The sequence below is a fragment of the Tiliqua scincoides genome, chromosome 1 (genome assembly GCF_035046505.1).
Source record: "Tiliqua scincoides isolate rTilSci1 chromosome 1, rTilSci1.hap2, whole genome shotgun sequence".
Taxonomy (NCBI): Eukaryota; Metazoa; Chordata; class Lepidosauria; order Squamata; family Scincidae; genus Tiliqua; species Tiliqua scincoides.
The window spans coordinates 207,941,303-207,959,263 of NC_089821.1; the positions used below are offsets into that span (position 1 = coordinate 207,941,303).

Sequence of the window (17,961 nt, forward strand, 5' to 3'; positions counted from 1 at the left end):
AATATTATGTTAAAAATCAATCAGTTTTGCTGTTCCTTTCAGAAAGACAAACACAACCTTCTGCAACTTCCCAGGTGATTTCTGGATTCATACCACGGACCCAATCTTAGTTTCCGATGCGGTACCCTTTCAGTAAAGCAGGATTCAATCACATACTTGGGCATTCACTCAGCTGCCCAGGGGAAGTTCTAAATTGTTGTTGTTGGCATCCTTCAATCTCGGAAGACTATGGTATCGTGCTCTGAATGGTGGTTCTGGAACAGTGTCCTCTCCAGTGCGCGAAGCCTGGGTAAAGTAGATATGGAGGATAGACTGTTACCCATGCAGCAAATCCCCCCTCTCCACGTTGCTGAAATGGTCCAATGGAAAGGCAGAAGGCAATATGGTTAGTTCCAGTGGCGTTGCAGGAGTTGCCAGAACGTGACTGTGTTCAGCCATGAACTGCCTCAGGGACTCCGGATTCGGATTTTGCCTCAAGGTTGACTCCTGAAGCCTTTTTCATAACTGGATGTAGCCACAAGGCAGTGGAGGTTTGGGATCAGAGTTTTCCTTCTCTCAGATGAGCTGCCTTCCCAGGCTATTGAGTCCTATCTACCCGGTGGCTGTTTAGTCGCCTCTTACTGTTAGAAGTCTCGACTGTTAGAAGTCGCCTTCTAGTTCTAAATTATGCTTAGCTAAACGGGCTCCTACCAGTCCTAAAAATGAGGAAACATAATCAGAGGTTGGCTCAAGAGAGGACATGGATGCATATGGTTCTCATAGAAATCATGCGTGTGAAATGATTCAAAGAGACCCCTTTAAATCTTCACTTACTAGTGTTGCATTCTATCCCCCCAATAGTTCCACTGATTGTCAGCGATTACTAGAAACACAGATTAATGAGAGCAAATATGATGTGAATGGCAACTGTGGTTATCTTTTCTGTCAAAGGGATGTCACAATAATCCAGTCTAGAAGTTACTGGCACATGGGTAACAGCAGTAATGTCTCACAACTAGATACAGGTCCAGCCTATTTATACACAGATTTTTTTATACACGGATTTGACTCAACACGAATGGCCCCTGCAAATGAGGAGGAATGTGCTTATCCCTGGAGAAGGGGGAAAATGCACCCTTTAAAATCAGTATAAAAAACTGAACAGTCCTTTAACAGTAGCCTCCGTAATGAGAGAGAGAGAGAGAGAGAGAGAGAGAGAGAGAGAGAGAGGGCAGCTGGCTGACAATCCCTCAATCCTTCTCTCTCTCCAGGCTAACCCTCCCTTCCCGCTGAGCAGTGAAAGAAAGATACTTTGCATTGGTGAAGGGAGGGGTTGGAGTGAAGCCTTTCTAAGCAATTTGAGAGAGACTGATTATTGGATTGTCCTCTTAATGACTCTTATCTTACATAGTAAAGGTCAGCAAGGCTGTTTTTAAATCACCAGACCAAAGAAACTTTGTTTTTTAAATTGATTTGCTATAGTTGTTGTTTTTTTTGCCATCTGCATGAGTGCTTGGAATGGAACCCATGCGAATAATTAGTCTCAACCTGTATTAACAAAAGAAGATATAAAACTGTGTTTTGATCCTGGTTTATTTTAACAAACTAGAATTAGAACAAACCACAGTTCCTCAAGTTCATGTGCTCAAGTCCCCAGGTGTCATTAGCATGCCTTACAGCATGTTTGTGACACCCAGCACCGGCACTTGAGCTCAGCACTGGTGCTAGGGCCAGTTAGGCTTGGGCCCTAAGTCTGTTTGTAACATAATGTACAAATGTAACCTGTATTGGCCAGAATGCACACCTGAATTGCAAAAGCTTCTCAGTTCAGTTCATGAAAAACCACCAAAAGTTCACATACACCTTTCAAGAGAGGCTCAAAGAATATTTCAATCTTGTGTGTGCAGACATTCTGGATTCTTCCTCTCTTTAATGCTCGAGAAAGCAACATTTTCTCCACCTTCTGATTTCCTCAGAAAATATTCACAGGATCAGACTTCCTTACTATATTATATAATATTCTGATGTAGTGGTTAGCTCAGCTGATTAGATAACAAACACTTGAATTCTAGTTAGATGGGGGCACAACCCACACTGCTGTTGCTTAGGCAAGACTAGGCACAACCTTTATTTCTTCAATTCAACTTTCTCACAAGTTCTTTTCATCACAAAACTTACTCACTCATAATGCACACCTATGACCTAACCAAGCTATTTTCCCTAAAGGTTGGGAGGGATATGAATATGTAAGAGATACTACGTGATTACCTTTAAATGCCTTAAAGGTCCTTAGATACTATAGCAATGGGAACAATCTCAGCAGCAACACAAATAGTGAACTTTAATGTTGGTTTGATTGTCTGTGCCAGTTGGGAAGAGGTCCCTGTAAGTGGTAGTTCTCTTTGGCTGGAACCCTATACACAGTTTCCTAGGAGTAAGCCCCATGGAATACAATGGAACTTATTTCTGAGTAGACATGCACAGGATTGGCTGTTACTGAACAGGGAAAGTGGCTGTTTGCTAGTGCCTCACTTGAGTCTTTTAATTTAGACCACCAGTTCTCAAACTTTTTAGAGGCCCTAGAGGCTGCTGCCTTATTTATAAATGCCAAGGAGTGTGGCTATATTGATGATTGGGCAGCAGTGCCCCCCCCCACGAAGTAGCAGTTTGGTTAACCCTTGCTGCACATAGTCTAATCTGCCTTGTCAATTTCATGAACCACCAAATATTGAATCACGAGCCAGTGATGGGTCCCAGACCCACAGTCTGGGAACCGCCAATTAGACTGAAGTAAGGCAATTTTATGTATTATGCAATAGGATTTGTTTTTGCAGTGAAATTAAATTGGGACGGGGCAGCCAAATTTGCAAGATCTTAGGGCAGGGGCCTCCAAAGTACAGCCCACGGTCTATCAAGAAAATAATATCGAGCATGGCACAATGATGGCAAAGCCTTACCATTCCGCACCACGGCCTACCATTTTCATGCCTGATCTGAGCAGATACTCATGTTGGGCAGCTGCTTCTGCAGCTTCTGCAGCTGATCACCCCAGAAGGCTCTGCACCCTGATTTCCTGGGAGAAGCGACTGCCCTGCACTAGTTTCTGCACAGACCACCTGGGTGCAAAGGCGGGAGGTAGCATGGCAGAATGGTAAGGCTTTGCCACTGCTGCGCTGTATCTAAAATGATTTTCTTGGTGCACCAGAACTGGCCCATGGGTCATAGTTTGCAGGCCCCTGCCTTAGAGGAGACAGACAGAAGCTCCACAGGCCCCAGCACTACATTCCTCCTTCCAGTACTACCTGACCCTCTTCAGACTGAAGCCTCAATTCCAAGATTGTCAGCCAGAAACCAAAACGGAGTCAGGAGAGACTGCACACATGTTGGGGAAAAGAGGACATTTGTAATACCAGACAACATGAAGAAGAGCTATGAAATGAAAGAACTAGCTTTCAAAACAAAAACAGAAGCCACAGACAACTACAGGTGAGTGTCGCTTAGTGATGTCTTGGCCAGCAACAGCCTGCATACGTGACAGCCACCACTGGTCCTGTTCACTCCCCCACAAGCCTCCGATGCCAAGGGGAGCCGTGCTCCCCTCTCCAGAGGCTTTTCTGAGCCTTGCAGTGGCAATGTGCAAAACCGAAGTTGTGTCTTTTCACTCGAAATGGGCATTCTGAGCCTTGCAGAGGCAGTTTGCGGCTCAGAAAAGCCTCTGGGGGCAAGGGGAATGCAGCTCCCCTCGCTTTGCAGAGGCTTTGCCTTAAGCCTTGCTTAATAACAGGGGTGCCAGTCCCCATCCCTGTCATTAAGCAAAGCATGACTGTATAAAGAAAACAGGAGGACACAATAAACATAGATGAAAAACCTAACACTGCAATTGTAGCCAATCTTAAACCCAACACCACCATCACCCTGCACACACAGCTCTTCCCTTGGCTCATGTGGACCACTCCCCCACCCTTCTATTTCTGAAGTCCTTTGCTTTACCTGGGCAGGTGCTCTCTCCTTTCCCAGGCTCCTCTGCCCCACCCTTTAATATATGTCCCAATGTTGCTTTACAAGAAGTCTAGATCTATGCATTTGGACCTGTTTTTTGCCAATCACTCCGACTGTCATGATGAATTGAAACTATAGATACTACTTACAAACGGAAAAATAGTAAAACCAATGGCGGATTTTTTATGTGAGATTTTAGCCAAACATAAAATGGAGGGAAATCCTATATAATCTACATTTATTTCTGTTATGATGACCTGCTTGAATGCAACTTCCTGTGTAAGCTGCTCAGGCAACTGTTAAGTTTTATGCCTAATAAAGGTTGATTGTGATTGTATGTCCCAATGCCCTTTTTTCTTTAGGCCTCTTTTCCTTCAGCAACTCCAATTCTTGGGTCACCAGTATCTAAGCCCAGGGCAGGGGCTGAGAAATGAATGGCATTCATTTATTGGCTATGAGATTTTATTGTATGTTTGCAACAGCAATTTTTATATATACATAGCTTTCTCTGTCTTTGGATGGAAACCCCCTTTTGACTATCAGCTGTGTTCAGTCAGTGAGAGAATCTAATTGGCTCAACTCTGCCTAAGTGTTTGCTTTAGATACAAGAACCATCATGTTCCTAACTCATATTTACTTTATAAGGAGCTGGTATTCCCATTCAGTGCCATCAGGACTTTAGTGAAACTAAAGTGTGATGGTTAATATGCAGGGCTCATACACAAATTACACTTTTAGCTCTTGAGTACTGCACCAAATGGATAAATGTGTGATTGCATTTGAACTAAGGTGTCCAAAATTTTAACACTTGGGGGGGGGGGGCAGGATCACCTTTCCAGTGGTTCAGGCTCCATATAAGCCCCATCTTTCTAAGATGCCCTGAAGGTATAGCCAGACAATGCACCCAAAATGTCCAGTTTGTCCCTCTTCCACCAGTTTGCCTGTACACTCCCAAGAGGCCAATGCCCCAGTATGGGAAACACTGACTCTAAAGGTAACCATAAATATAATTAAATGAAGGCAAGTGAGAATTTTTTCCCCCCAAGAACAACTTTACTTATATTACATACAAGCAGGTAGCACCTATTTTCAGGCAAAGCCAAGACCCTGGTTCATTTATGTATATACATTACATTGATTTCCTGCTTGACACTTACAACCCAATCCTATCCTCCCTAGCACCACTGAGCCCAGTCATGCTGAAATGGCTGCTGCTGTATCCAGTGGGGCAGAGAGGTAACCGGAGGTCTTCTCGGGGGAAGAGGACTTTCATCCCCTTCCCCCAAGGAAAGCTATTTTGCTAGTATTTTGCTGGGTCCCTTTTTGGGAGAAGGGCGGGATAAAAATAAAGTTTTATTATTATTTTTATTATTAGTACAGACTGGAGAGGTCCCATGTCGGGCTTCTCAGCCTGATTCAGGGCATAGGATCTGGCAGAGGAGGCCTCCACTGGTCTCACCCCCCTCTTGGGCTGGTCCCTCCTCTGTTCCACACTTCCCTTCCTTTCCCTGCCCTGGAACGCTAAACCCCTGCCCTGAAAAGCTGCATCACCACCCAGCGATGCTATTTACCCCCAGCGGCTTGTTGTGGGTGTCCTCTCAATCCTATAGCCCAGTGCTGGCACCCCCTCTTCCCCAGGTACTGCAAATATATTTTATGGCACATTTGTGACACCTAGTGCCAGTGATACACTTGTACTGCAGGCACTCAAGCCCTTAGGATTGGGCTCTTAAATACTGTGTCATCGATGACTGGCAACTGAACTGAGACCACTGAAAACCATCACGTTTGAACGGATATGGAGTTATGTGGAAAATCCATCTGTAATATGTGCTATAGCCCATTCACATATTTGGTAAGTCATTTGTAATTCTCAGGTGATAAAAATGCATGTGTGAACCATTTGCTATTTGGCATTTCTTGCATGTCATCCTCAAGATTCATACAGTGACATTCTCTCCCCCTGACCCCCGGTTACTGGCAGTACACTGGTTACATGGGCACATGGGGGAAAACAAATTTGTGTGCAAGGATCCTACTCAGTGGCCAGTGGCATTGCTATAATATTTGGGGAGGAAAGGAAGAGGAAGGCATGACTGAAAAGTGAACAAAAGGAGTTGTTATCATGATTCAAAAAGGAAACGAAGTGAGTAACTAGACTTGCTCACTCAATCTCTACAGCTAGGCAGGGAAAAACTACGTCTGACCAATTCACTCATGAGCAGATCCTTTATATAAGCTGTTGTTAGCAGGGAAAGAGATGGAAGAGAGAGGAAAGAGGAATTCCTTAGATGGACAAAGAGAGCAGAGTGTGAAATGGGAAAGAAGGGGTAGAAGGGATGTAGACAGATTTGGTAGGCTTCACAGAAAGACCTGGTCTGAAAGAAGTGGGTTTTAGAGTACAAGGAAGGAAGAAAGAAAACTTGGGGAGATAAGTGAAAGAAATGGAGAAGGATTCAGACCCTAGTGAAAGGATGTGTCTGACGGTGGCTCTCTGTAGCATGAACCAAGGACTATAGGCAAAAAATGAGATTGGAGGCAGGCCATGAAATCATTTCACCCACACGGTGGGAAAGTTAGTCTCCCATTGAATAAATGCTTGTAAACAATGTCCCAAACCTCAGAAAGTGTTCCAACAGAAAAGTCCTATTTTGCAGCTCTTGGTGGATCAGCTACAGAAATTTATTTGATGGAGGCCCGAAGTTAACCCTGGGCCTTCCCTGAAACTGTTGAAAAAGAAACTAAATTCTCTCTTTCTCTCTTTCACACACACACAAAGCACATTCACAGAGAGTGGGAGAATTAGAAACACTAAGCATGCCATCAATTTGACTAAACATGAGACAGGAAAAGACAGAAGAGAGCTGGTGGGTCTTTGGCAAGGCTGTGCTTAGGACAAAGGTTACCAATCAATTTCTGCAAGGCTTGAGTGTACTGCATTGCAGGGACTGCAGGGCAGGAAAGCCAAAGCCAGGTGAACCTCCTGAATAAAGTGGGTTCTCCCAGGGAAAGAGAGCCATGAAGCAAACCCCAGCATGCAGTTAGGCAATAGCCTTAACCACAGGGAGAAGCAAGGCAAGGGAGCCATGCTACTTTCCTGGACGAATGAGGCATGTTGAAAGGTGGTCACAAAGGTTAGTTAAACAACCTTTGCTCAGGGAGACAGGAGAGAAAGGTTGGAAGGAAAAGAGAACAGAGTACCTGTTATGGGGGTCCTTGGATGTGTTATGAACATCCTCTTTTTCGCAACACATGTACAGCCTAACCAAACTCCATTTTGGTTTCTGGGTGCTAGGCAGGACTTTGGGAAGTGTTGACAACACACATTGACTGGAATGGGAAGATGATATGCTGCAGCACCAGTGGGTTAATGTTCCACAGACTGAAACCACTGCAGGATAGCAAGCAAAGAACATGAGGTTCAAGTGCTCAGAGTTTTTATATAATTTCCCCCCATAGAATCCTATGGAATTAGTAGGGTGACTCAAACAAGGGATCCTCTGTTGCTGGTTGAAGACACCTACTGGGTTTGGCATTTGCCTTTCACATCCAGTTGAAGGTGTGATGGCTAGTCTGGAAGCCTACTGGTTCACAAACAAGCTTCCTTGATTAAATTCTAATAGGTTGGCACAGATCATGGAGTTAAGAACCTTTCTTTTGTTTTATTAAACTTGTTTTTCACAGAATCAGGAGCTCCTAGGTGGCTGTTGTGGTCACAAGGTACAATTTTGTTCTTCCAGCAGGATTTGGAACCAATAAACACCATCTGAATTTTGCAGCTGGTTGGGTCAATTGGCTTTTGGATTAGGCAGAGCTCAGTTAGATTAATTGCGGCCTGGGGGAGCGGATATCTTTCAGGTCTTTAAAATTTTGGCCTTCCTGACTTACGGAACTGAGGCCTGTTGCCATCAGTCCATGAAATAGTCACGTTACAGATATGTCCCATGCTCTTCAGGTAGGTACTGAGCAGCAAGTACAGGTATTTAAGTATATGCCTTAAATAAAAGAGAATAAAAGATGGATGAAGTAACACTTTCTCAAACACACACTCACACTTCTCCAGTTATGGCTGCACTATCAAGTCATGATCTTCAGCTTAGTTAAGTGTGTATTTCAATTTAGCTTTTGCACAGCACTTTGGATGCTGGCTACTTGCTACTCTATTTCTAAAGAACAATGTCAATGCATAGATTCTGAAAAAAGGTTCAGTAAAAGCTTCAAGGAAATTCTACTTAAGAACCCATTCACTGCTGACACACTAAAAGCCTTTGAGATAATGCAACACCTATTCCAAATCCTTTGATACATGTCAGGAAGAAAAAAATAAACAATGCCCTTGGAAGATTCTTTTTGTTTTTGGATCAACAAAAATTAACACATCTTGTATTCTGAGCTTGTAAAAGATTATATAAATGACAGATCCATTTCAATAAGAATCACGGAAATGCCCAACTTTTGGAAAGACAATAAACAATTCAGCATGTAAAGTGAAGAAGGTGATGACAAGGAATGTTTAGAGCTGCTACTTATTCTTGTGGTAAAATATAACAATAGCCAAAGCAAGACTTTAGAGACAAGTCAATATATTACAGATTCCCTTCTTCACAGTTTATAGTTAATGGTGAAAGATATGGAAAATGAATGAATTTTTCCCACATCACTATAAAAACAATTCTTCTGTGGCACGGAGATTATAACAATGTAGCCCAATATCATCTAAGATTTTCTCATGGGAAAATCTATGAAACTATACACTCCATAATATTTAAAATTGTTTTTCCTTAAATCTTAATATTCAAGTTGTGTTTTTGAAAGATCTACTAAAATTACATTTTTGAAATACTGTCTACTTCCTAAGCTTCATTTTCCTAACTGAAAGAATGTATTCCACTTTTAAAAGGTGCTGTTACATAGCTAGTCTTGCCAATAATGGGATTACAGACACATGAATGAACAGTTATAGCATGTGAAGGGTGTTACTGCTTGAAACTGAGCTCCTGTCAAGAACGCTATCTTAGAGATGTAGAATAGAATCTCGAAAACCTTGGGAAATTATAGATTCTGAATATGCTGCATGCTTAACAATTACACAGGCCTACAAAAAAAAAAAGAAACTTCTTTTTTAGTTGCCAAGGATGTTTGAACAAATTTAGGATATTTTTGGGGAACTGAATTCAAACATGGCATCGGTTTTGCCTGATTGCTCTCGTTTTTTTTGGGGGGGAGGGAGTACAGTAGCCACCTTATATGTTGATTCAAGCAGCTTCCTGGTGAAGAAGTTGACACCACGACTTCCTCACAAGGAAGTTGCCTGAATCAGCAAATAAGGTGGCTATGCCATACTCCCCAAAAGTAGAGCTAATTGGGTAAAATGATGCAATTTTTGGATTCAGGACCTCAAATACACCCAAAAATAGATCTAACTTTTACGACAACAAAATATGTGTAGGTCTGTGTTATAGGAGACAATTGCATAAGTATGTACCCTTCTCAGAACGGAGTTCTCGCTGATGAATCGGACCAAACACATGCTAGAGTCCATTTAAGAGCCTATTTTCATGACAGTGATGAGAGGAAAGAAATCTTACTTTTCTGACCCTGTTACATTTACTCAAAGCCAACCAGTAGAGCCAGGTAGCAGACACTGCCTTGTTACAGAAAGTAAACAGGTTGCACCTGCGGAACACAGGAAACATGTGCGTATGCGTGCAGAGCCATAACAGATCACCCTGGCACCCTGGGCAGCGACATCACTTCCAGGTTTTCCTCAGAGGAGGGGGTGCTCGTTGTGGCTGCTTTGGGTGCTGTTTTTTCTCCATGAAGGCTGGGACGCTCCACAGGGGATGGAGCGGGAGGAACGCGTGAAGCCTCCAGCACCTCCTCCGTAATGAGGGCAGTCATGCACCCCCGATTGGCAAAGTGCCCAGGGTGAGTGCCCCTTAGACTCTGCCCTTGTTATGGCTCTGTAAGTGTGTTTGGGAGGAAAACCTTGTATATGCTTGGGAACTATATTTTGTATGGTCAGGAGAAAGCTCCCCATGACACTCTGTATGAGATTTTGGGCCTTATATCATGTCCTATCAAACTAAAAAGGGACCTTCCTGAAATAGCTCCACCTGCAAAAACCTCACTCTGTATCAGTTACAAGAAAGGGACGGAACATAGGAGCTGGCTTTTTTATTTATGTATGTACAATCCTTATGTGGGGCCCCAGGCCCCTTCACCTCCTCCCACAGAGGACGTTCAATGGCAGAAGGCAAAGAGAAAGACAAACCTGGGATTTCTCTTGTTCTATCACCATGCCGGGACGTAACATGATGCAGGATGGGGCTTATTGAAGAATACAAGGCAGAGCAACTCACTGTAATCTTTACAGTTCACCAGTGGTCCACCAGGGGTTTCAGTATCCCCCCACCTGTTAACTTCACTAGGGCTGGAGACCTCGTACAATTATAATTAACACTGCTGAGTCAGCAGGTGAGATTTGTCAGGAAAGAACCGTCAAGACCACCGTGGACCTTCTGCCAAACTGAACTCTAGAGTGGTTTTGGGGGGTTGTCAGCTGGATCCCCAAGATTCCTACTAGAAAAGGAGTTATTGCACTGGACTACCACCCAGGCCTCTCCTTACTGCCCTTTGCACCTTCTTCTATATTTCCCTCATTAGCTTATTGTCCCCCGGTCAATTCCCATTTCATCTGCTCTCGTCTTCCCCACCGGACACTGTCTCTTCACCTCTGATGTCTCCCACCTCCTTTCCTTCTTCAAACCCTTCCTCCTCATATCCCACTCCAGCTTATCTCCTCCTCTCTCTTTCCTTTCCTATCTCACTGTGCCTTCCCTTTTCTTGTCACATGTGTCTACATTCTCTTCAACTTTCTCTCTTCTCCTCCTGTCTTTGTCCACTCCTCTCTCTGCTCCTCCCCTATGTCTAGCCTCACAACTTTTGAGGCTTCCCATCTCTTTTGGCTCCACCTTCTTCCAATCTGCTGATCCAGCCAGACCACTCTGGCATCCGCAGGGCCTAGCACATTCGGCAATGACAAGGGCATCCAGGATAGCCTTCATTAAGATATGAGTGATCTTGACTCATTGTTTATCCCAATAATTATGCATTTTAAACGATAGCTTCTCAGTTATTGTTTCTGTAACAACTTGCATCGAGTATCTGTATTCAATTGGTGAATGTCAGGTACTCCAAACCATTTCCACTGTTGACCAAACACTCATCTTGAGCCCTTTTGTTTTTCCAAGACTGTAGCTGTGCAAATGGAGCAGAATAGTCATTGCCACAGAGTTTCAGTGCAACCCTAAACAGCAGAGAAAATGGTGCTGCAGAAGGTACTTCTCCAAGTCAGAGGTGCCTGTTTGTGGTGTTGCAGGACATTCAATGCTCCATGAAGTACATTTTGTACGTCCTTAGCTGTGGCTGAGTAGTTAGAAAGCAGCCCTGTGAACTAGTCAGTATAGGTTCAAGACCTACGTTCATCTCCTATTTTGTCCCTTGCAGGGCTCAAAACAGTCTTGCTTGGCTACCAGCCTGGGTGCCTGTGTTGTGGAACACCAGCATCACGGCTTGCTTGAATGTTTCTGGGGCTCCTCTTATCGCTGTCCAGCGCCATTTTCCACAAGAGCCATCTAGCTTCCTTTGACCTGTTGCAACCAAACAGGTATTTCATGGTAGCGTGCATTTGTACAAATGGAGTAAGAGTGTTTGCTCTGGAGGCTGGGATTCCTGGTTGCTCTCTGCTTTTGGCTCCTTGCTACCTGAGCCACATTAGTTCATGCACTGCTAGGCACTGTGGCATTATTTTGTCAGTCAGGTTACATGGATGTGCTGCTGTCATGGGAGTAGACTTACATGGATGTCAGTAGTAGCAGCTGCTATGTTGGTTTTTTCTGGAGGAGCACCCAGAAGGAGCATCAGCATTAGTGGTGGCTCCAGCTAGCTCCTTCCATTCAAGGGCTGCCTGCAGGTGCAGTGGTATGGCAGCAGCCACTTATTGGACCTGCATCTGCCACTGTTCTCACTGGTTCACTTGGCAGCATTTCTTGGCTATTTCAGGCCTATGGCCTGATCCAGTGGGGCTGTTCTTATGTTCTTGGCTGCCAGTGTTCAAGCTGCAAGGGTTGTCTGCAAGTCTGACCAACGTGGGAACATCAGTGAGAAGCCTTCCCATGACTGGTGGATGGGGTTGGTGTTACTACGAATGCTGGTACATTTACTAGGAGGATCGCATATCCATGGAGTTGTTTGGTCTCTTGCTTAGCCCTCTCACTTTGTGCTGAACAGGCTTAGAAATTGCTTGAACATGCTAGACACTTCACTTGTATATGAGGGATACTGTTGCCACTAGAGCAAAGGATGGCACTGTTAATGTACCACAGAAGCAAAGAAAGCATTCAATAGAAAAGGAGTAAATCACATTACCACTTTGAGTAGGAAGATGAATCCATGGTTCGTTCAATCTGCTTGCCAGCCTTAATTTGGAGTGTGGTGAAAGTAGAGAAGGACTAGGAAGCAAGGGACCGGAGCTGGCCTATAAAAGGAAAATTAAATTTTAATTTCATGATGGAGACACAAAAATGTTGTGTGCGTGTGTATTTATATGCAAAACATTATTGTTAAATCAGTGACACAGTAGATGCATTTCGAAGGCAAGAATAGAAATTCGAAAATTTGCATTTTGAAAAGATATACTAGTGATACTTTAAAAGCAGATACATTAAAAGATAATTGACTGTATCCTGTCTTCTAGAGGAAAACACCAAGACTTCCTTTTGGCATCCTTTTTGCTTTAATTGCTATGTCAGCAATGTGATCTCTAAATATCAAGGTATAATAAATATTTCTCTCCATTTATTTCAAGGTAATAAATATTTCTCTCCATTTATAGTGGACAAAAAGTTCTTTGTATTTTTATTCTGATAACATTACTTGCTGACATATCTTCTATTAGGCTTAAGGTGTACATAAAAATTTTAATTTCTGTTTTTTTCAGGGTACTAACTTGTTTTCTTGTAAGGGTTTTGGATTTTACTATAATCCACTTATAGCCCAATCCTGAGCTGCCTGGGGCACCCAGGCTTGGCGGCGCTGAGAATGGCTGCCACTGGATCCCGCGCACCTTGGGCTACTGTAGGCAGCACCTCAGGAGAAGGGGACATTGTTGACATAGCAATTAAAGCAAAAAGGGTGCCAAAAGGAAGTCTTGGTGTTTTCCTCTAGAAGACAGGATACAGTCAATTATCTTTTAATGTATCTGCTTTTAAAGTATCACTAGTACATCTTTTCAAAATGCAAATTTTTGAATTTCTATTCTTTCCTTCGAAATGCATCTACTTTTGTCCCCTTCTCCTGGGTAAGGGAAGCAGTCCCGCAATGGGGCTACTCACTTTACTGCGGAGCCCCACACGAATGCCTTGGATCTGGTGGAGCGGAGCTCCACAGACCTGCCTCCCTCCCTCCCTCCTCCTTCCTCCTGGCACACCTCCCACCTGCCTCCTCCCCGCCCCCGTAAAGTCCTTTGCTGACAAAAGCCTGATTAAATTTAGGGCCAATTCATGTCGCAAAGTTCACCCACACAACTCTATACAGATACACCACAAGCTGTACACACACCATGGGCAGCGCAATCCTAACACTAACCTGAACCGGCACAAGACATGGGGGAAAGGGTGAGGGTGACAGTAGGGAGAAACAGAGGCAGGGAGGAGGCATTTTAGGATGGGGAGATGGCCCAGGGGGCAGAGGGCCTAGGAGGGGGTGAAACCAGCTGCGGTGGCGCAGGCTGGATCATAACCCCCCTCCTCGTCTCCGGCCCAGGCAGTGCTCCACAGACCACTTGGATTTGTGCCCCGGGAAATCACGGGCACAGATCTGAGTAGCCCCGCAAGGCTGCCTGGGGCATTTCTCGGGGTAAGGAGAATGAAATCTCCTTACTCCAAGTTGCTCCCCAGCCTGCAACAAACCTGTGATGGTCAGTCAGCTTGCCTGTTCCAGTGCAGGTTAGAATTGTGCCCATAGTGATCCTGGTGTACGTGAAGGAAGCTGGCAACCATCTCTGTGATCATCATTTTTGGACAAAGTGCTTCTGTAGTTATAAAGATGGCTGCTGGTCCCTCCATTCACAGCCTATTTCACACAAGACCTTCTCCACAAAGTCATGTAATTACATACTTGACTTCATGGAAGAATTTCCTATCTGTAAATTGGCCCTCTGAATAGAAGGTATGGATGCTTAGATTTTTAGCAGCAACTCAAATGTCAAGACTGTGAATTAGATCTATAAAACAGCTCAGATGAATCTTCTGTTTTGAAGATTATTTATAAGAATTCATTCTTGTAAACTGACTTCTATTTCTTAAAAATGCACATAAAAATTAAGGGCAATTAAGTGATCGGACAGGTAGGTGAGCGATGCACAACATCACCCTCCTTTACCCCCCCCTGTTGCCAGCTCTACTCATGGTCAATGAACAGGAGAGGGGGAGAAATCAGCGTGCCCCAATATAAGCCGCAGAAGAGCTCCAGCGGGCTCTCTAGAGTCAACGTGTTATCAGTTGCTGTAATTAATAAATAGTTAATCAATTAATTAATTAAAAGCTGGGATTAATAAATAATTTATCAATAAATAAACATACATCAAACATAAATATAGTTGATGATTATATTTGAAGGGATGATGAGATAAATTTGAATAGTTCATTCCAACGCAATTTTTTAAAAAGTTAACTGCCCTTCACTTTTTGCCTACTTTCACTAAATAAAGCAGCATGTAATAACACCTATGGAACAATTACAGTGAAGCAATCATTATTTCTGAAATGCAGGCTGTGGGAAGGGATTGCTAAACACCTTTTCAACAACAAGGAAAGGTTGGCTAAGATAGCCAACACCAATCAACTCATTTTTTCACAATATACTTTGCTTGCTTAATGCAAAAACCACAGTTCTATCAAAGACAGTTTACTACAAAGCCTGGGTTGAGTAAAAGTTCCAAAAAAATTCATGTGTGTTTTTTAAACAGATAAAGTCCACATACTTTCTGCCAAGTTTAAACAAAGCCACTTTGCATTCTCTTTTTGTATTATGGCAGCTCTATGTAAATTATGCAAATACTCATTTTCACTAGACCTAATTTTCATGTTAAAAAAAGTGAATTGCACACAAAAATAAAAAGAACCCCAAAGAGTTCAAGACCGGACAACCTACCAACCATTTCTATGGTTTTCTCCTTGATAACTCAGCGTTGTGACCTTTTCAACTAATAGAATCAAAATTTTCATATATGCTTGCAAGTCAAATTAGGCTGGCAAAGTCAGGAGTGTAACTTGTGCTTTAGTTTTTAAGGGTGCTTTTTTTTTAAAGTTTGGTGCCTTAAGGACATGCTGTTCTTTAACAAAGAACAGTTCTTAAATCATTATTTTGTCAAGACTATGAAACTTGACAATAGTCCAGTATAAGAAAATCTGCAAGCTCCTTTGTTCTATTCTGGAGTAGCTCCATATGCAAAACCACCTCAGTATAAAAACACGGTTTCACAATATCCCATGCAAACCCAAGCTTTGATCCTGAATACAAATAATATTATTCTTACTCTTTAAATGTCATTTATTACTCACAGATTACGGACAAAGGACAAAGCCACCACCTGGCACAAGGAAATAATTCAATGAAAAAATCATTTTTTAAAAATTTTTCCAAAATTCCATTGGCATTTTGAACACGAGTGCTTCTGCTTAGGGGACAGTATACAAGAGTTCTATGAAAACTAGTCATTAAAGGAAATGCTGCTTATTCCAAAGGCAGCATATGCGACAGCTAAACTTAAGAAAGCTGCTTTGACTATGACCAGCTACTGTATCACTATAAGCCTGATTCAGCCCCTCTGCAGGCAAGTGCACTGGACAATTCCTATTACTCAGTGAGAGCCCACCTACTCCCATCAAAGCATTACTAGATAACACACCATGACATTAAGAGAACTGGAATTCTTATCCTCAGTCCAGTACCATATCCTCATCCAGTTTTCCTTCTTGGCACAATACCATGCTTATGCTCCAGAATATCGTTTTCTTGCACCAATATGCTTTTCTCTTTATTTGCTTTTCTGCTGAGTAGTATCACTCTAATTCTTACTGTACCTATCATCTAAAGGTACCCCATTAACCCCTGCTAACTGGGTAAGAGGCAGTTTTTCAAGTGGGTGCTCTTTTTTTTAGCAGGGGGAGAGTAACTGGCCCTCCTCACCCCAGCACTGTCTGTTCTAGTGGCTGTCTGCTGGTATTCATTTGTATCTTTTTAGATTGTGAGCCCTTTTGGGACAGGGAGCCATTTAGTTATTTGATTTTTCTCTGTAAACTGCTTTGTGAACTTTTAGTCAAAAAGCGGTATATAAATACTGTTAATAATAATAATAATAATAATAATAATAATAATAACAACAACAACAACAACAACAACAACAACAACAACAACAACAACAACAACAACAACAATAATAATAATAAATATGGGGCCTGAAATTTCTTAGGCAGTGCTTATTTCCTGAAATGGGGAGTGGGTGGGTTTCTAGGCAGCAGGCCTGCCTTGAAATCATACTATCTTCCAAAGCACTCTTATGCTGAAGAAGATGGAAGAAATTTTCCCTTCCAAACAATTAAGGTTTTGGAGAAACAAGGCAACGTGGCATGCAACAAAAATTGCAATGCTTTTTATTCTCTTTAAATTAATATTATTTATATTACAAATATTTCCCCCATTCTTCAGTCCAAGGACTGACTAGCGCAGTTTATAATTAAAAATGTAAATAATATAATTAATAAATCAAAAACAGCAGCAGCAGCACAATTTCTATATAACACAAATAAAGAAATGGAATGTTAATTCTAGAGTAAAGTAACAACTAGGAAAAAATGGAGTCCGAATGCACATAGGGCTTTTCTATAGAGACTGGATAGCATGGCTAAACCATTAAACCCGAAGCCTTCCCCGAGTCAAACGGAGGCAGATGGGAAGAACAGGAGCAGAGTCAAAGAGGATCGCACAATCAAAACTACGCAAGGATCAGCAGCCACCCAGAACCTTCTTATCAAGGTCATTCTACCCTTAAATTGAATTCTAACAGCACAATATGTTACATGTTCACTCAGAAGTAAGATCACTTTCTTCAATAGGACTCATTTATGATTGCATTGAAAAATGGGAACAAAGGAATTTCTTGCATGAAAGTTTTCAAGAAAACATTACTAAATCAACAACTGCACACTGGAACAGAATGGTGCCTCTCATCCTGACATATTTCTTTGCAAAAAGTGTTTTCCATATTTTTTTTTAACTAGCAGTAAAACGATACACCTGGCATAATGGGGTTGAGTAAGATCTTCACATGGGATATCTTGCTTTTTCAATTACCGACATTAACTTAATGGTAATGATTATTTTATTATCATGAAATTAGAATAGATGCCAAAACAACTTCACTATGAAGTTGCAGAACAGTCTCTGGTATATTTAATATCTGCATTAAACTGAATTAGTCTTCTCAGGCAGTAACTCTGTGGGAACCGTGGCCCAATCCTAAGCTCTCCGGCATCGCCACATGCAGTGGTGCCAAAATGGCTACCAGTGTATCCAGAGGGGGCAGAGAAGCTGCTGGAGGTCTCTTCAAGGGAGGGGGACTTTTGTCCCCTTCCCCCAAGAAAAGCCCCAGATCCCACAATGGGGCTATTCAAATCTGTGCCAGCTATTTTACATAAGAACATAAGAACAGCCCCACTGGATCAGGCCATAGGCCCATCTAGTCCAGCTTCCTGTATCTCACAACAGCCCACCAAATGCCCCAGGAAGCACACCAGATGACAAGAGACTTGCATCCTGGTGCCCTCCCTTGCACCTGGCATTCTGACATAGCCCATTTCTAAAATCAGGAGGTCGCACATACACATCATGGCTTGTAACCTGTAATGGATTTTTCCTCCA

At 42.7% G+C, this 17,961-nt stretch overlaps 1 protein-coding gene across 2 annotated transcripts in view; it reads right to left on the minus strand.

Annotated features, from left to right (window-relative positions):
- Window positions 1-17,961, minus strand: part of AHI1 (Abelson helper integration site 1) — a 107,461-nt gene that overhangs the window by 46,157 nt on the left and 43,343 nt on the right. For both annotated transcript variants that reach the window (XM_066611222.1, XM_066611223.1), the window contains one exon: window positions 12,409-12,517. In XM_066611222.1, the coding sequence (XP_066467319.1) occupies window positions 12,409-12,517 (109 nt within the window). The remainder of the gene's footprint in view (window positions 1-12,408; window positions 12,518-17,961) is intronic.